Here is a 17,914-nt window from a genome sequence, read left to right on the forward strand (position 1 = left end):
ATTTTTTAATTTATATTTTTTTACTTTCTAATTAAGAAAATATTTTTTGAATGATGTTTTAAATTTATTTTATTTTTTTAAAATATTTTAAAATAATAAAAGATCTATATAAAAAATTATTTAAACAAAACACGTATAAAATAATACTACACCCCAGCGGGAGCTCCCAGCGGGAGCCCCCAGCGGGGTCTGTAGCATCACCCCTAAATAAATATGTTAGCCAACGCAAGCACAGGCACTCGAAAAGTTGTTGTCTTGTCAGTGTTTCGGACGTCAAACGGCTGTCGTCGTCCACCACCAATAGAGATGGTACACGTGCTATACAGAGTAAAAAGCGTTGCGTTGAAAATGTCAGAGTGTAGCTTTTCCTTCAAGTTGACTCTTATCATGTCTGTGCATTTGGGAATTGGGATCGACGTTTTGCTGTGGGAGTTTGAGGTGAAATGACAATCCATTTATTGCAGTTCTCTGGCAAAATCTAGAGAAAAATTATCCTGTCATGTCTGCCTCAACATATTTCTTTCGCACTGAACGACAACGCACAAAGGCACAAGAAACAAGCACTTTTTTTTTTTTTATGGGTGCGGCTACTGTGGCGCCACCCATCTTGCCCGTTGGGCTGTAGGCTTACAGCCCAGTGTAAAAAAGTTTTTTTTTTTAAACATATTTAAAAAAAAAAAATATATCAATATATTTAAAATTATTTTTTTAATTACTAAATTTAAAAAAAAAAGAAAAAGATAAACGGTATCAAATAGAATGAATATAATAGTATTTTTCTTTCTTTTTTTTATTTCAAAAAAAAATTTTCATTTTATTTATATTAAGATGTTCAGACATTTTCTTCGACTCATGTAGGCAGGACACTTTATAGTCAGACTAATTATGGGTTTTTATATGCTAGTTTGTGTACGCCTAATATTTCGGATATTCTTAAAATAATTTATTATTAATTATTATTACTTTTATTATTTTTTTTCATTATTTTTTTATTATAATTTACAAAATATCTAAAAATATCCCACCATCCAAACACAATAATCCTTTTGAATTGAGTTGGTTTACTCATCCGTCGACCATTTTTTCATGGGCATCCATTCTTTGTCATTCAAAGGCCACAGAATTATCGTTTATGGTACCATATATTTTTATGATATCATGGTCACGAATTTCATAAGAAATTCTTTATGCGTCCTATTGACTGAGTTCAAGAATGTCAGCCCTTAAGACGGAACTCTTGGCGATGTAAAATCTAGTATAATAAGCCAGGACTACAAGCAGTTTATACAATATTTGATGTTCCTCTTTTTTAATGCATTCCAATTTGTTCCTTTTTCTAAAGGTAGAGAGAGAGAGAGAGAGAGAGAGAGATTAAACTTAAAGCATCCGAGGGCATATATATATATATATTACACATTTCCCTGTTTTAGACTTTGGATGCTTGTGATTTTTGCTAAGCAATATTCCCCATAAACAAGTCTCCTAGTCCCAACAAAGGATTTCGAAGGTGCCCTTTGTGTCTTTGACGCAGAAACCAGACATGATTATGGTGAGGGGTAAGCCAAAGGTGTTAAAATCAAATTTCACTTATTGAAATGAAGAAAGCTATATGGATTAATAATGCCCACTCTTATAACCAACATCACTTTCAGCAGACGGTGGGGACATCTCTCTTCATTGCTTCGTGTTGCTTTCCATGCTTGATGATCCTTTATGCCCTTCAACTTTTTATTTATTTTTTCTTCTTTTTCAAAGCTCGCCCAAAGAAAGTTACATAACCAAATTTGATCCGACTAATTGGAATTCCACACACCCGAAAAGAGAGCATGCATGCCCGAAAAGATAATTAGGAAGTGACAATGATTTGATCAATTCCAATTCATATCATAATGTAAACCAGTTCTTGCAGCACTGATCCAACTTTGTAAGACCCTCATTGAGCTAAAAGAAGGCATGTTGAATAAAAATATTAATGGTGGAAAGTTACTTTTTTTCCCCCAAAAAGGTCAAGCTTTAATTATTATTTGTAGATACCTTCTTTCTAGAGGGAATATTGCAATCTTTTTTCAATCTTCAGCCTTTGCCAAACGATTCTCACACGGGTCCACGGCGATATCCTCTTGAAACGGCAACTGCACAAACACCATAATACCAAACAAAATTAAGGAAAGAAAAGGCATCAGAGAAAGAATCCTTTTTTCTTGTTTCCATCTTGCAGTTGGGAAGCAACTTTGTTTACGCTGTCAAAACTACCATCAAAAGATATGCCATTCCGTGCTCCTCGAAAGAGGATCACTCTCACAAATGGAAAACACAGTCAAAAGCTGTGTGCTTAAGAGGCCATGGAACAACGCGTTGGTGGTCTTGCTATATTAATTAGGAGATTTCTTGATAGGTAATTGTGCCAATGGTTCTTGGAGTTTACCAGTCCCAATCTCTAATCCCTTTTTATTTTTGTTGTTTCACTACATAAGCGCTCAGACGTTTTGTAAGGCATCGTCAGAAACATTGCATCACTCAAAATCAGAAAACCCTTCTACTGGCGGCCACCATTCCATCGCCTGTAAACGTCTAGTCCACTAGCCGAGGAGTTCCAAGACAACGGGCCGAGATTTTCAACACCAACAATCCACGACTCTGAAACCGGGGACGTACATTCACATTAACACGTGAAATTCAATGGCCCACAAAAGCATGAGAAAATAAATAAGTGCTACATAAGTTTTTGGGTATGAATTGGTAATCCAGCAAGTGAAGTCTCCCATTCCACACATACATCGCGAGTAACTATAAGAAGATGATGGAAAGAAAGGGGAAAAATAATAACAGTTATCAACGACCCAATTTCTGTGACACGGTTTTAAATCCACGAAGCGCATATACCTGTAGAGACCACTGAAATAAGTGCACACAATATTGCATATACATGCCATTGGAAACGGAGTACCATTTTTCAATGTTCTACCAAATAACCGCGCAGCCAACCGAGATTTAACATTACAAGTAACACCAAACTAGAGCCAATAAAGGAATCCTCAGTTCCTCACAATAGTCTTCTCCTAAAGATGTCCTCACTACCATGACTTCATCCATTTTTATCAGTGAAGGACACGAACATGACAAGCAGCCAACTTATATAAAGACACATGGATAGAGAAAGGAGCATCATACTCCAATTTTCCAAATATGAATCCTAAAGTTTATCAAGCTTTTCTGCCTTCACAATAGGGTTGGCTTTGGCAATAGCATCCCGGGCAGTAGACCTATAATCAAAGGGGCAATCATGCTTATCAGAATAGCGATGAATTGCACAGAACAGGTTTCCGCACTTGCAATTAAAGCCAGTTAAACCAACACGCTTTCGACAAGTTGTGCATCTAGTGGATCCCTCTTTCATAGGCATCTGAACAAATTTGCTTAAGGATGAATCACTTGATGGTTCTGTTGAAAGGATCTTTCTCTCCACTGGTTCAGCCTGTACATCCACCGCACCCATAACAACAGGCTCCTTTTCACTGCTGCTAGAGCTCCCGTTCACTATGCTTCCTATTGATGAGGCCGCAAGTTTGACTTGCTCCTGCTGCATGAGCTTATCCTTGTAGCATTTGGAACACATATTCATCGTTGCAGCCCTTCCAAAGAAACCACAGCTGTTAATGCAAAGAATAGGGCGTTCAGGTGCTTGGCATCCTGTTTCATCATGAGACTCCATCTTCTCTAATTTCCTGCAAGAACGTCAATTTGAAATCAGAGGCAAGAATAAGATAACAATTACAATACCATATAGCAATCTTTGAAACCAAGGAAAAGGAGTACATACTTAAGAGACATGCGAGGACATGAATCCATGAATACAAGCAAACTAAGGGGCAAGCTCAGGTGCATATAAAAGGCAATTGGGGAAGCCATAAAAATGATAAAGAAAACTAAATGCAGTTGATGCGATTTGCTTAATTCTATCAATAAAAATCAATTTTCATCATACACAATCCTATGGAACGTTTATCTGGGCTGCAAATGGAAAAAAAAACAAGCACGTTCATAACTGAAGTAACATAGACTTTCTCGAATCAAATTGAAAATCAGAAAGAGTTTAAACAGCAAGAAAATGCAAAAAATGAAGGCACATAGCATCTTCTTTTTCCATTTTTTGTGTTTTGGGGGTTCTCCACCAAACATTTATACAAACTTTTACCAGGATAAACATCTTCACTTCTCACATAAACGAAACCAAGTCAACAAATTCATCAGCTTCTCTACATGAGATGAGGAGAAAAAATACTCCAAAAACAATACTAATATGGCCCTAGAGAAAGCAGTTCAAAACAAATTTAACCCAGCACAGCATATCAAAACATCAAGAATTTCTTCTTTTTTTCTAAGCACATCAAGAATTTCCTTGCACACACAACACTTTTTATATACACCAAGGGAATACAAGACGAATCCAAAATATTCAGCAAAAACCCCGATTTCCTCAACCTTCTCCGGGATATTATTACCCATGAAATAAAAAACTGTTGCCATAAAGTTTAACATATGCAATCGGCCCAACCTAACAAAGAACTACCTCGATTAAAAAGCACAACCAATCATCTTCATAAACAAGAACAAGATTAACCCTCAATATGTCTGTTCATATACATACAAACGGACGTACATGCGAAAAAGGAAAACCCTAGTCAGGATAGAGGAATATATCAAGAAACGGGTCGTCTGTTTGGTTTTCTTGGTGCACAAAATCCAAACATATAATTTCTACAAGAGAGAATTATTTAAATAAAAAAACAGAGAGAAAAAAAGGAGGAAAAATCTTACCCAGAATCGATCGATCAGATAATCGAAAGATAATCGGAAAAACGAAGACCCGAGGGGAGAGAAAGAGACACGCAGAAAGAGAGAGAGGTTTGAGTTAAGAAAGGTTATTACAATCAGGCTGTCTTTCTCTCTCTTTGCCTATATATATTTACCTTTAATTAAAAAAAAAAAAAAAAAAAAAAAAACCTCACTATTTTCTCTGCCGACCACGCTCTCACGGGTCGGTTTCATTACCCTTGCCCACGGCCTTCTGTTCACTGTTTAACCTTGTAGGGCTGGTTTAGCTATTAAAGTAAAATATCTTATCTCATTTTATATTATTATAATAATTTTTTAAAATTTTTATATAAAATATAATAATTTTTTTAAATTTTAAAATAAAATTAATATTTTAAAATAATATTTTATTTTATTTTTAACTTTTATTTTCTCCCATCTCATCGAGCGGCAAGAACTAGGCGGTTGAGAATGCGAGGTTTTCAACTTCAGAAAATTTTCATTAGTTTGGTTAAATTCATCTTCAAAATTTAATTAATATTACACTTTTTACATTTACCTATTACATTTAAATTCAATCTTTATACTGGATTAGTCATTTACTATTTATATAATAAAAAAATATTATTAATTTAATAATTTATATTTAATTTATTTATATCACATTTTATAATTCTACCAATTTAATATTAATAATAATTATATTCTAATTAAATTAAATTAAATTAATATTTATTAAATATTAAATTAAAATTAAATATTAATAATTATTATTATATTCTAATTAGATTAAATTAATATTTATCAAATTTATTAAATATTAATAATAATTATATTATAATTAACTTAATAATTAATATTAACTAATTAATTTATTTTTATCACATTTTATATTTAATAATAATAAATCGAACCAAAATTTTTAATTACAAAAAATACCTACATATTTTGTGAGAAAAATGAGAATTGAATATTTTGATATTTAACTAACCTACTGCTCACCTATAAATTTGGAGAATCACTGTAGCAAATATCTAAAATTTTATAGAGATGCCCAATCCAATATGATATTTTTTAGCACATATTAGTTAAAATTTAACTATCATTGGACTTTGGCCAAGCTAACGAGGATGCGCCATATTTGGTTATCTCAATTTCTAAAAAAATAAATCAACTTTAATCTAAACATATTTCATTCTTAATTTTTTTTAAGAAAAATGAATTTCATGTCACGATGATTAATAGATTATAGACCATCAGAGAAGACTTTGAAAAAATTGCCGAGGAATGCGTGGTTTCCCTAAGTTGCTCTGAAAAAAAGAAAAGAAAAATTATATATAAAGCCGGTGTGAATAACAGTGAACACACACAGTAAAGTGTTTGATAATTTAATTTGAAAGAAAAATCTTAAAAATTAAATTTATAAATCAAAATTTATTATTTAAATAATGTTGATGGTGTGTTTTATACAATAACTTGAAAACAAAATAACTTTAAATAATGGATAAAAAAAAGAGAGGATTTAAATCATAAAAACAATAAAATATTTATTCTAATATTTATTTATAATTTTTTTTTTCTTGAAAAAATCATATATTTTTTTTGAAAGAAAAACCAATTATAATTGATACTTGATAGTTATATCAAACTCGTGGTGACCAGTTTCTTTTAATCGTAGAGCGGCCCATGTGCATGTAGGGTTAAGGTATAGGCCCACAGGGAAGCCCATATGTGATCGTCACGGCGGGAAAATGTGTTAAAGGCAAAAAAGCGCGAAGTGGCGGGAACAAATCAGCATTGTATATATTAATATCAACACCCGAACCCTCTACAGGGCTTCATTTTTTACTCAATCGCATGTAGGCTTCGATGGCGGAGAGAAAGAAAACCAGGGTTTCCAAGGAACAAGAAGAAGAAGAAGAAGATGAGGAATTCCTCCAAAAAGATGGACAAGACGACCAAGAAAATCTTAATGAATCGTCAACTAACGACAAGAGCCTCTACGAGGTACCCGAAGTTATATTCAATTTTATAAATACCTTTTTACTGCACAACTATATTTTCGGAGTTTTGTTGCCCTAGATGGGAATTTAGGTTTTTTGGACGTTGCTTTATTTTTTGCTTCATATAACTGTTTTGGTGATTTTTTTTTTTTTTTAATTGTGCTCTGTTGTCATTCTATGATCCTGTTATCTTAATGCTTAACACGTTTCAATGGAAGGGTTTATTGGGTTAGTGGATAGTATTTAATGTCCCTCCATTCATTAGGGCATTTCATCGTGCGCTTAATTGGGAATGCTTCAAAGAATGATCCAGAGCAGAGGTCAGGGTTATCTTGATGCAGTACTGTAGGCTCCTAGGTTGTCAACGGAAAGACCTTTGGACCAGAAAAAAATAATCTTCTCTTTTGGATTAACGAAACTAAATCCGCTGCTGATTGCTATACATTTTGTCCTTAAGTGAATTTGTGCTTGGATATGTACTTAGAAGTCTTTTGAATTACTGGCAAGGGGAATATGTTATATATCACTTACTGAACAAGAAAAGGCCATGGAAATGATTGCTCTCTTTCTATTATAGAAGAAATCATAAGATCAGAGGCAATAGATTATTTGTCAGACCAATCACCTGTAAGGTCTCTCTTAATTCACCTTCCAGCGATTCTCTACTGAACCGTCTATTCTTTTCCTTTTTGTCTCCCCTCCCCCGAAGTGGATCAGTTGGCACATTGGGATTAGTTAAATTTTGGTTAACGTGGTGCGAAGTTGTCTTCCAAGGCATTAACGGTAATTTGACTAGGTGACCTCTATCACATAAGCTTCGAGTGACCTTCCATTCAAGGTTCATGATGAAGATTTCAATGGAAATTCTCCTTTGTAACCTTTGATAACTTGGTGAATAATCCATAACTGGCATGCCTAACTTGAATCATGAAGAGTGAAGCTTAGATGCTGGTATAATTACATTGGTGTGCTTCATACTGTGAGACTTTTCTGGTTTCATATCCTTGGGGTCTTGGTTTACTGTTGTTTTACATTTACATCAAAGTGCGAAGTGCAGCAAGTTATATAACTGATAACCTGGTGCTCATAGGTTCTTGGTCTGGAGAAGACAGCATCTCAACACGAAATAAAGAAAGCATACTATAAGTTGGCATTGCGACTCCATCCTGATAAAAACCCTGGTGATGAGGTAACAATGCTTGTTACTAGGTACTAATTTGGATCAACTAGAAAGTTTCCAAATTTGTAACCTCTTATTCTGCATCTTGTAGGAGGCTAAAGAGAAGTTTCAGCAGTTGCAAAAAGTGATATCAATTCTCGGGGATGAGGAGAAAAGAGCACTCTATGATCAGACTGGTTGTGTTGATGATGGTGTGAGTGACAGTCTAAATGTTTTTTTTTTTTTAATCAGTCAAATTAAGGGTTGTTACCCTATGGGATAAGATTATTGTGCTTGTTTTAAATTTTAAGTCACAATTTTCATATATAATCATTTGTTACCAGATAATATTGTTGTTCATTTCAACAATCCGTGGTTATAAGAAGCTGGGTAAAACTGACAAGGGAGTTATGTAAACGATGGTATTTCTTAAGATAATGAAATACAAAAAAGTGTTCTTCCAATTTTCACGAGAAAGTAGAACACTTCCTTTGAACTGCTTTGTAAAACAAAGGGATTGTTTTAGTTTCCTGTAAATCCAACTGTTCTTTTCACCACCTTTTCTAATTTTTTCTTTTGGACGATCAGGATCTTTCGGGGGAAGTTGTTCAGAATCTGCATGAGTTCTTAAGAACAATGTACAAAAAGGTATGCCAATTTTATGGTCAATATATTTTCTATTATCATATGGCTTTCATTAATTTGTTGTTTTTTAAAGATCTTAAATCTGTAACTGCAGGTCACTGAGGCTGATATTGAAGAGTTTGAAGCAAACTATAGGGGATCTGACTCTGAGAAGAAAGATTTGATTAATCTGTACAAGAAGAGCAAGGGTAACATGAACAGGTACAAGATCAATGTTTAAGCCTCTTTCATGAAGACTTGCCAGTTTGACGACTGAAGTTCTTTCCTCTACAGACTCTTCTTTTCAATGCTTTGCTCGGATCCTAAGCTTGATTCACATCGTTTCAAGGACATTATCGATGAGGCTATAGCTTCAGGTTAGAATTTCTAGTTGCATGTTCTGAGGTAGGCTTCACTAGGAAATTAGCTGTTGTACCCTTTATATGAGGGAAGAATCTAGTGTCTGAGCTCAGTCCTGCTTTGCAAGTTAAAAAAAGAATGATTGATACTATAGTTGATTGTTATGACACCTGAATACACAATCTAACAGGTTATCTGAGAATTTTCCACCTAAATAATACTTTATTTTTATAGTAGTTAACTTCTAAGGGCAGCCTGCTTAGTTCGTCCTATTTGATGCATTTCAAGGCATGCTTTATCATTCTTAACTTGCTGCATGTGTAGGAGAACTGAAAGCGATGAAAGCCTACCAGAAATGGGCAAAGCAAGTATCTCACGCTAAACCCCCTACAAGTCCTTTGAGAAGGAAGGGGAAGTAAGTATTATACTGCTTGGTATTTAGCCGTACTATGATATACTTTGATCCGAACTTGGTAGAGATAACAATTTTGCTGTGTAAACTTTATAAAGGTCAATTAAAGAGTCAGAAGCAGATATATATGCAATCATATCTCAGCGCCAAAGTGGGAGAAGAGATCGTTTTGATTCCATGTTCTCATCTTTGGTATCTAAATATGGTGGCGGGGGTAATGCTGTTTCAGAACCCACTGAAGAAGAATTTATGGCTGTGCAGGAAAGACTCGAAAGCCATAGGAAGTTCCAAAAATCAAGGCAGGAGTAACAATAGACTCTCTATGAATTGATTGTGTACAAAATTTTATCCTGCAGGCACCCTGCAATAGCTGTATAAGTATTTAAACGATACTAAGAACTGTATGCACGTGTGCCTGTCTTCCTTCTGATGATAATGTTGGATTCATTTTCCTTGGGGTTTGAGGTTTGTTTTCAAATAGAGAAAGGGACTCGGATTTTTAGTGAATCTCATTCCGTCATTCGCTAGAAGTTGTCACATTGAAAAATATTGTGAAACTATACATAAAGAAGCTTCTATATTTGTGCCAACGGTAATTATCACTGGCTTGTCGCTGGCTTCTGCTTTGGTGACAAATATCTTTGATGAGTGTGGCCTTCAGATAAGAAAGAAAAATTCTATATACTATATTATTATTCTACTTTCATCTTATTAAGTATGATGTGACATATTTATTATAATTAAATAATCATTTATTATATATTTTTTATCATTTAATGGTGATAAATTTATTACATACCATTTAGTATGATTAAAATAGAATAAGAATATAGTATATAATATTACTCAGCAAAAAATAAAGAACTGGTGTGAGAAATTATGAGCATTTGTGCGAACAAACACGTTATTGTCAACGGGTCATTGAAATAGCTAGTAGCACCTAATGGGACGGTTGGGATGAGGGTCTAGTGGTGGAATGTCCCTTAGAAAAAGAAAGAAATAAAGAAAGAAAAATAGTTATTGGGCTGTAAATGATGAATGATTGATGATGATGATAAAGCAAACTGTTGAAAGTGGATGGGCGAACCCATTCCGTGGTAGTTTCCCTTGCATGTCTGAACTACCACACCAATCTTCTACCCAAGCTATTGCCCTCGGCAATGATGTTGTAGGACAAATCTCGGTGTAACAAATGGTTATGCCTTTTTCTTGGGTCTCTCTCCTCTGTTCATACTCTGGCCTTGATTTTTCGGGATCAGCAGAAAATTGCAGTCAAATCGACAAGAAAATCGCAATCATCATTATCATCTGCACATCATCTAAGTAACATGTAGGTTTAGTTAGTTGCAAGGAAATCTTGCTGAAAATTGATCTGACGAGGAGTCCCATCTTCCTGGGTATGATTTTTCGTTTCTGGGTTGATTGTATAAACATTTTGCCAAGCAGGTGGGCAAGCAAAACAACGACAAACTCTACAAACAACGCTGGATGGAAGAAAACTGGTCATTGTTGTCTGTTATTCGAAGAAGGAATAGCATTCCAACATATTTTTACGCCTGCAAGACTACAACAAAACCATCACATACGATAGTGACGATATATCTTGTGATTTGTCATGAAAGCCAAGATGCCATATTTATTTTAGAATAAATTATATTCGAATCTATTCCTTCCTCAATTTAAGCAGCAGAACAGCTGTGAATTATACAAGCCCACCCCCACATAGGAAAATATTCAATATTGTTATGCTGTTCTACGAGCCTAGATGCTCAATGTGGATGTCTCCGAACTTTGCTATTATTTGCTATTCATCATCTCCACACACCACACGCCATATTTAAAAAAAAAAAAAAAATTTGATTTTATTATTCTTAAACTAATTGAATTTTTTTATTCATTATTCATATACCACACATTTGATAAGAGAAAAATAAAATATGGTATGTAGTGTGTGGTGTGTGAAGATGATGAATAGAATTTTTCGAATATCTCCACCTACTTTAGAATTTGATTCGATATTATTATTGCCCACCTGATCAATTGTTTTGGGATTTAGCCCACATTGCACCCAAAGATGCATATAATAAAAAATACAAAATAATTTAGGTCAAAGTTTAAACGATTCCTTATGTCTCTTGAACCAATCATAAAAACCCATTAATTCCCTTGGCTGGCCAGCACAAGAACCGTGTGGAAGCTTTATGGAGGACCCTATCCATAGGCAAAGTGTCTGAAGTCTTGATGAGATTTTTTTTAAGTTACAAGGACAGTGACATCAGGCTTGCATGCTGGGAACATTCCCTACTGTAAGTGAGTGCTCTCCCATGAATCTCTCAATGCAAGCAAACCTTTGCTTTTTTGTAGGTCTTCCCTATCTGTCACTTTCACTTTGGGCTCTCTCTCTCTCTCTCTCTCTCTCTCTCTCTCTGTTCCTACCTTTTCTTTTTGGTGGGTAATCGGCTGTTTAATTATGTATTATGAATAAGTTGAAACGTTACTTTATTTGAGCTTGTCTTTCCACATCTCTCCTTAACTTTTTTTTTTTTCCCTCACCTCTCCTTACTTTCTTGGTAAGAGATAGACTTTTCAATCATCATATTAGTGCTCCATCCAAATAAACAAACAAAAGAAAAGAAATTCATATTAGCACTGTGCGAGATTAGATGGCTTTACTTGAGATTGTCCTTCCACCTCTCTGTTCTCTGACAAGGCAGTGTTATATCACCATTGTGAATGTAGCTTTACCCATTTCTCTGTCTCTTAAGTCTTACCTATAGGATCCCTCATAGTTTCCGGAACTTCAATAGTCTCAAGAATCCTCCTCGCAAGAATTTTCCTCGGTAGCCAAGGTACAAACTTGATACCTGCCTACACTTTCTTGTCCTTTCTTTTGTCTCGTTTTGTTTTGGAGACTCTCCTGATCTGTCTCTGAAGCAGGACTTGCTGCACTATTTACCTTTCAGGTTCTGAAGTTCCACATGGAGACAGACAATGGTGATACGAACACGAAGTCAAAGATGGAGGACTACGAAGTGATAGAGCAAATAGGAAGAGGAGCATTCGGCGCGGCTTTTCTTGTTATCCACAAGATTGAGAAGAAGAAGTAAAAGAAATTTCTGACCAACATTGTTTCTTTCTTAGCATAACTATATTTCTTCAATCTCGTGGTTCTTATCAGCAGGATCATAAATATTGTTTTGCTGAAGATATATCAACCTACTTGATGATTTTCATGAACTAATTCTACAAAACAAATTTATTTGGATAACTATGTTGATACTTGATAATGATTGGATATGATGGTATCACAATTCACATCAACTTAAGGATCCAAGATTCTATCTTTGTAATTGCCATTTTCTTATTATTTGTTTTTTTAAAGGTATGTGCTGAAGAAGATTCGCTTGGCTAAACAAACGGAGAAGTTCAAACGTACAGCACATCAGGAGGTCACCGTACAAAAAACTTCAGTTACATCTTAAACAATGAAATTCAATATCTTCTGCATCAACTTTTCTGATCGCCGTATTCAATTAAAGGATTTGTTTTTAATTTGTTTCACGCGTGCCTACCCCATGTTTGCACTTCTCATTTCATTGGTCTAGCCTTTAGGCAATGTGGTTTAGTATATGTCTTTCCTCGGTTTTTCCAGTCAATCATATAGGATAGTGAACTTCGGTTTCATTTTTTCTGAATATTCCCCATTCCCAGTTGTACCGGATTGACTTGATGAAAATGTCATGTCTTGGCTGCTCTGCATTCTTTTCAAGAAACACATTCGGTTATGTGGCATTCTGAAGAAGTTGTATATCGGAGGCAGTATGTCATATAGATCTCCCTCACACACCAGCATATGCATCTTTCACTTCTCATAATTAGCAAAGAGGTCCATTATAGTTAGTGTCGAAGGTCGCTAAAATAGCATGCATAGGCGATGCTCTTGTTTATGTCCCATATATATTGGGCCTTTGTCTATTTTATGATCAATAAAATTTTGTTTACCAATAAAAAGAAAAGTAGTGTCGAAGGACACAGAATTATATGCTAACAAATTGAACTCACCATTGGTTTTCATTATTTTAAGTACCGTTTTACGAAATTCTATCTGTTTCTTCTAATAGTCCAATCATTCACACAGATGATATTGTATGATAAACAGCCGGAAAGATATGACAGCAAATGCTGTACTGAATACAATTTTAAAGAGCTTGATTTCCTGTCTAGCTTTTCCATCAATTATCCCTGAACATAACTTCTATAATCGAACTCCTATGCATGGAACCATACATGCCTACTCAAATTGGGATTCTCAATAAAATAACTTACCAGACAGTGATTCTAGCTCACACCAATGACAGTTCCTCTGTTTATGTTGCAGATGAACTTAATTGCAAAACTAAATCATCCATACGTTGTGGAGTACAAAGATGCTTGGGTAGACAAGGTGGATTTCATTTTTATTCCAAAAATCTGAATAAAACTTTGAGTTGACCTGATAGGCCTATAATTTTGTACAAGTCTGTAGTTACTGCAATTCTTTCTGACTCAGTTAATGCATTTCCATGAGTTCTTTTGTTTGTAGGGAGACTGCATATGCATTGTAACTGGCTATTGTGAAGGAGGAGACATGTAAGTAACATAAATTTATGTCTTGAACATTTTATGTAGGTTTTGGGTGGTCTAACAGAATGTGTTTGTGTAAAAAACTAATATGTAAAAAATAGAAAGCTATCAGAATGCAATCTATGAACATGGAATTAGGAAAAGTGAGTGTTTTTTTTCCTTTTGGAGCAGGGCTGAGATTATAAAAAAAGCTAGAGGGACATCTTTTCCGGAGGAGGTAATCAGCAAGATTTCAGGGTCTTTAAGTCCTTTATATGTGCTTAGTGTAATATTCTCCTACTCTTAATTGTTTTTCCATTTCATTTTTCAGAAGCTCTGCAAATGGCTGACTCAGTTGTTGCTAGCTGTGGACTACCTACACTCCAATCGTGTACTTCACAGAGATCTAAAGGTGTGATATTGTATCCATCCTTGTAATCCAAAGGATCCTAATTTTTGTACTAAAAAGATTTCTTGAATTCCAGTGTTCCAACATATTCCTTATGAAGGAGAACGACATCCGGCTTGGTACGAGAGCGTAGTGATTATTAAGGGAGCATAATTTTATTTCTTGCATCAGGTTTGGCTTCCATGTCTTCATGTCTTCTAAAGCAATGTAAATCTTACATGGACTGTACAGGTGATTTTGGACTCGCAAAGTTACTTAATGCTGAAGACCTTGCTTCATCGGTATGAACTTGTATATATCCTTTGGTTTGCTAAATTTTTTACTTGTTGTCAATGCTGCAATCTACAAATTATCTTAAAACCCTACTACTGTATCTTAAAACTCTACAAACTATCTAAATTTATATCAAGTTTTGCTGATGTTTGTCATGCCTAGAACGCTCATCCATCACACGCTAACACTTAAGTGGCGTTTGAGATTTTAGGGTTTAGGTTACAACCTAGCTAAATCCACTTATTTGCATCTGTCTGTCTTCAATGCCCTTTGTATTTTATATAGGTTGTTGGAACTCCGAATTACATGTGTCCTGAGCTCCTTGCAGACATTCCTTACGGTTACAAGTCTGATATATGGTCCCTTGGTAAGAATAATGGAATCATGGTTCTAATTTAACAAAGCCGTGGCCATGATCTTGACCAGAAGTCTAGGGAATGACTTTTTTATTTTTCAGGCTGCTGTATGTTTGAAATTGCTGCCCATCAACCAGCATTTAGAGCCCCTGTAAGTTTAAGCTTCAGCCAAATCTACTGAAATACATTATCAGCTATCAATATTTACTTGATTGAAAATTCCTTAAAATTAAAACAAATTTCTCAATTTAACAGGACATGGCTGGACTCATCAATAAAATAAACAGATCCTCCATTTCGCCGCTCCCAATTGTATATTCCTCCTCACTGTAAGTGACCACCCAGTGCTATCTCAATCAATGTTGCATTTAATGTACGTGTAGCAATTGAAACAAGAAGCCTACACCTTACAGGAAACAGATTATCAAGAGTATGCTGCGGAAGAACCCAGAACACAGACCAACGGTGAGTTCAAGCAACCTACCCTCATTTCTGGTTATATTTGGGCACCTTGATCCATTGCAGCAGCTGCATCTTTATAATCGTAGGCAGCAGAACTTTTGAGGCATCCACATTTACAACCATATCTTCTCCATTGCCGCAATCCATCTTCTGTTTTTCTACCGATCAAGCCCGTAAACAATTCCAAAGAAAAGGGAACAAGAAAAACATTATCTAGCAGGCCTAACAGCAACAAAGGCAACAAAGACAAAGAAGATGGAACACTAAACCAGCTTGAAGGTATTCATCCATCTGAGGGAAATGCTGATATGCACCCAAGCAAATTGCCTAACAGTGACAAGTCAGTGTCGACAGCTCGAGCAGAAGACAACCTTGAGACCAAGAAGGTAGATCCTACTAGCTGTGCAGTTTTAATATCAGCCACCGGTTCAGGAGAGGGGTCAACTGATTCTGAAGCACCTATTTGCAATGGAGACGATCAAGTAGATTTTAGAAATGTACCTAAAAAGGAAAGAACCAACAATGAGATTATGTTGGAGAGTACACTGAATACACAGAATAAGGAACGGGAACAAACCAGTGAACAATTTAACCAATTGCAAGAGGTTGATATCAAGAGTGTGGCCACAAAAGAAGAAGAATCACTTAACAAGCAAATTAAAAAAGAACCTGAGGCAGAGGCCATGTGTGCTAAACTGGGGAAATTTTGCAGCCAAGTTCAAGAAGAAGCTGAAACAGAGAGCAACCGTGGTAAACCCGGGAACCAAGTTCTTGATGAAGCAGAAGCAGAGGGAGACGCTGTTAAACCAGGGGATTGTGAGAACTTGACAATGTCCAGTGCAGGATGCACTGATAAAGACGTATCCCTTGATGATGAAAGTTCATCATCGCCTGAGCATATTGTTGAAAATAAACTAAATCTAGAATCCAGAACTATACAAGAAAGGGAAAGTCCTGATGCATACACAGAAGGCCACACAGTGTCTGGAAGTAACGGTACAGTTCCATGTAAAGAGAACGAAAGAGCAAAAAAAGATAATATTAGTTGCTCCATGCAGACTCAGAGAGATGACTCTCATGTAAATAATCAGGCACCTAGTGAAATCTCTTCACTGAGTACGCTTACTGGGATTGGTGGTGATGAAATCAAAAGTGAGTGGGATAATCAAAGCCAGCAAAGAGCGGATGCCCTAGAGTCTCTCCTTGAGCTCTGTGCTCAGCTACTTAAGCAGGACAAACTTGAAGAGCTTGCGGGGGTGCTAAGACCATTTGGAGAAGAAGCTGTCTCATCTAGAGAAACGGCAATTTGGTTGACAAAGAGCCTCATATCTGCACAAAAACTTAATGGAGGAACGTAGTCTTTGAGAGGTGATTGGCATTAACGTGTTAATCACTTTAAGAATGTTTTGCTTGAATGTCTTAAAATAAAGTGTACATCATTTACATTGCTGTTTTGATTGGAGATAGATTATTGGAATAACATATAGTGCAGATTTAGCATCTTTGGTTCCTTTTTGACTCATCATCAATCAGTCGACAATTAAAATCAGCATTCTTTTCTGTTTGCCATTAACTCACCATTCGAACATGCAAACAGAGATGCACACAAACAAAATGCAAGATGTTGCATATGGTTCAAACTACGTATCATCTTTAGAACCATTAACGTTGTCTCCTTGGAAGTTTTAGTAACTATGCACGAAATTACTTTCTCCCACTTCCTCAAGAACAGTGTGACTTGACATGAAGTAATGGTTTGTAAATACAGTTCATGCATGCCTGGCATGATTCAATCAACATCATTTTCATTGAGGTTCACCTGTCATAAGAAAGCAAATATTGTATCTAGTCCTCACTCGCAATGATATTCTCCTACGCATTAACAAACACCGATGGTTTTTTTTTTTTTTTCCTAAGCAAGCAAATATTACATCCAGATAATGGAAAACGAGATACATGAGGAAGGGGTGAGGTTCCCCAACAAATACTTCATTATAACAACCACAACGCTAAAATGAAGAAAAAAAAAAGCGGGTCTTAGGACTAAGGGTGCAAATCGGTCGGTCCGGTCCAGTGGTCCATCATTTTTTAGGACCGGACAGGTAGTTATCAGCCCGGTTCGGCCTAATTATTTTTTATTTTTAAATCAATTAATAAAAAAATTGTTTAAAATACTAAATTAAAATTAAGTGACTTATTAATATGAATTATGTAACTAACTCAATAAAAAAATATTTTATATAGTTAATGATAATAAGTTAGATAAAAATTACATTATTAATTTATATAATTACTATATAATTAGCTAACTGATATTATATATTAGTTAATTGATAGAATATTAAAAAAGATTAATAACATATTTAAAATTTTATATTGTTAATGGTGATAAATTAGATAAAAATTACATAATAAATTGTACAATTATTATATAAATAA

General features: G+C 35.2%; 3 protein-coding genes across 6 annotated transcripts; 2 read left to right on the forward strand and 1 right to left on the reverse strand.

The window, feature by feature from the left end:
• Positions 1 to 2,858: 2,858 nt before the first annotated feature.
• On the reverse strand, positions 2,859 to 4,938 carry LOC108986082 (zinc finger A20 and AN1 domain-containing stress-associated protein 8-like). The gene is made up of 2 exons (XM_018958604.2): positions 4,819 to 4,938; positions 2,859 to 3,725 (listed from the first exon to the last, which is right to left on the reverse strand). Exon 2 carries the CDS (start codon positions 3,710 to 3,712, stop codon positions 3,194 to 3,196), a length of 519 nt encoding a protein of 172 aa, XP_018814149.1. The 5' UTR covers positions 3,713 to 3,725; positions 4,819 to 4,938; the 3' UTR covers positions 2,859 to 3,193.
• Positions 4,939 to 6,608: 1,670 nt separating this feature from the next.
• On the forward strand, positions 6,609 to 9,957 carry LOC108986077 (chaperone protein dnaJ 6-like). Its single transcript, XM_018958599.2, has 8 exons — positions 6,609 to 6,822; positions 7,909 to 8,007; positions 8,090 to 8,191; positions 8,566 to 8,625; positions 8,717 to 8,823; positions 8,896 to 8,978; positions 9,286 to 9,376; positions 9,472 to 9,957. The coding sequence occupies exons 1-8, from the start codon at positions 6,685 to 6,687 to the stop codon at positions 9,680 to 9,682; spliced, it is 891 nt and encodes a 296-aa protein (XP_018814144.1). The 5' UTR covers positions 6,609 to 6,684; the 3' UTR covers positions 9,683 to 9,957.
• Positions 9,958 to 12,046: 2,089 nt separating this feature from the next.
• On the forward strand, positions 12,047 to 16,961 carry LOC108986084 (serine/threonine-protein kinase Nek6-like). Of its 4 annotated transcripts, none has more exons than XM_035688046.1 (14): positions 12,047 to 12,222; positions 12,308 to 12,476; positions 12,756 to 12,843; positions 13,752 to 13,817; positions 13,956 to 14,002; positions 14,168 to 14,213; positions 14,307 to 14,387; positions 14,461 to 14,503; positions 14,616 to 14,665; positions 14,943 to 15,024; positions 15,115 to 15,164; positions 15,269 to 15,342; positions 15,427 to 15,478; positions 15,562 to 16,961. In XM_035688046.1, the coding sequence occupies exons 2-14, from the start codon at positions 12,352 to 12,354 to the stop codon at positions 16,831 to 16,833; spliced, it is 2,076 nt and encodes a 691-aa protein (XP_035543939.1). In that variant the 5' UTR covers positions 12,047 to 12,222; positions 12,308 to 12,351; the 3' UTR covers positions 16,834 to 16,961. The 4 variants fall into 4 exon arrangements, with proteins under 4 accessions (XP_035543939.1, XP_035543937.1, XP_035543938.1 ...); XM_035688044.1 differs by having other exon boundaries at positions 12,311 to 12,476; XM_035688045.1 differs by having other exon boundaries at positions 12,337 to 12,476.
• The last annotated feature ends 953 nt before the right edge of the window (positions 16,962 to 17,914 follow it).

The sequence above is a fragment of the Juglans regia genome, chromosome 3 (assembly GCF_001411555.2).
Source record: "Juglans regia cultivar Chandler chromosome 3, Walnut 2.0, whole genome shotgun sequence".
Taxonomy (NCBI): domain Eukaryota; kingdom Viridiplantae; phylum Streptophyta; class Magnoliopsida; order Fagales; family Juglandaceae; genus Juglans; species Juglans regia.

Excerpts from the sequence above, each read along its gene's own strand:
- LOC108986082 (XM_018958604.2), bottom strand. The coding sequence starts at position 3,712 with ATGGAGTCTCATGATGAAACAGGATGCCAAGCACCTGAACGCCCTATT.
- LOC108986077 (XM_018958599.2), top strand. The coding sequence starts at position 6,685 with ATGGCGGAGAGAAAGAAAACCAGGGTTTCCAAGGAACAAGAAGAAGAA. Across the intron at positions 8,192-8,565 it reads CTGGTTGTGTTGATGATGGT|GATCTTTCGGGGGAAGTTGT; the intron begins GTGAGTGACAGT and ends TTGGACGATCAG. Across the intron at positions 8,979-9,285 it reads CGATGAGGCTATAGCTTCAG|GAGAACTGAAAGCGATGAAA; the intron begins GTTAGAATTTCT and ends CTGCATGTGTAG.
- LOC108986084 (XM_035688046.1), top strand. The coding sequence starts at position 12,352 with ATGGAGACAGACAATGGTGATACGAACACGAAGTCAAAGATGGAGGAC. Across the intron at positions 14,214-14,306 it reads GGACATCTTTTCCGGAGGAG|AAGCTCTGCAAATGGCTGAC; the intron begins GTAATCAGCAAG and ends TTCATTTTTCAG. Across the intron at positions 15,479-15,561 it reads ACCCAGAACACAGACCAACG|GCAGCAGAACTTTTGAGGCA; the intron begins GTGAGTTCAAGC and ends TTATAATCGTAG.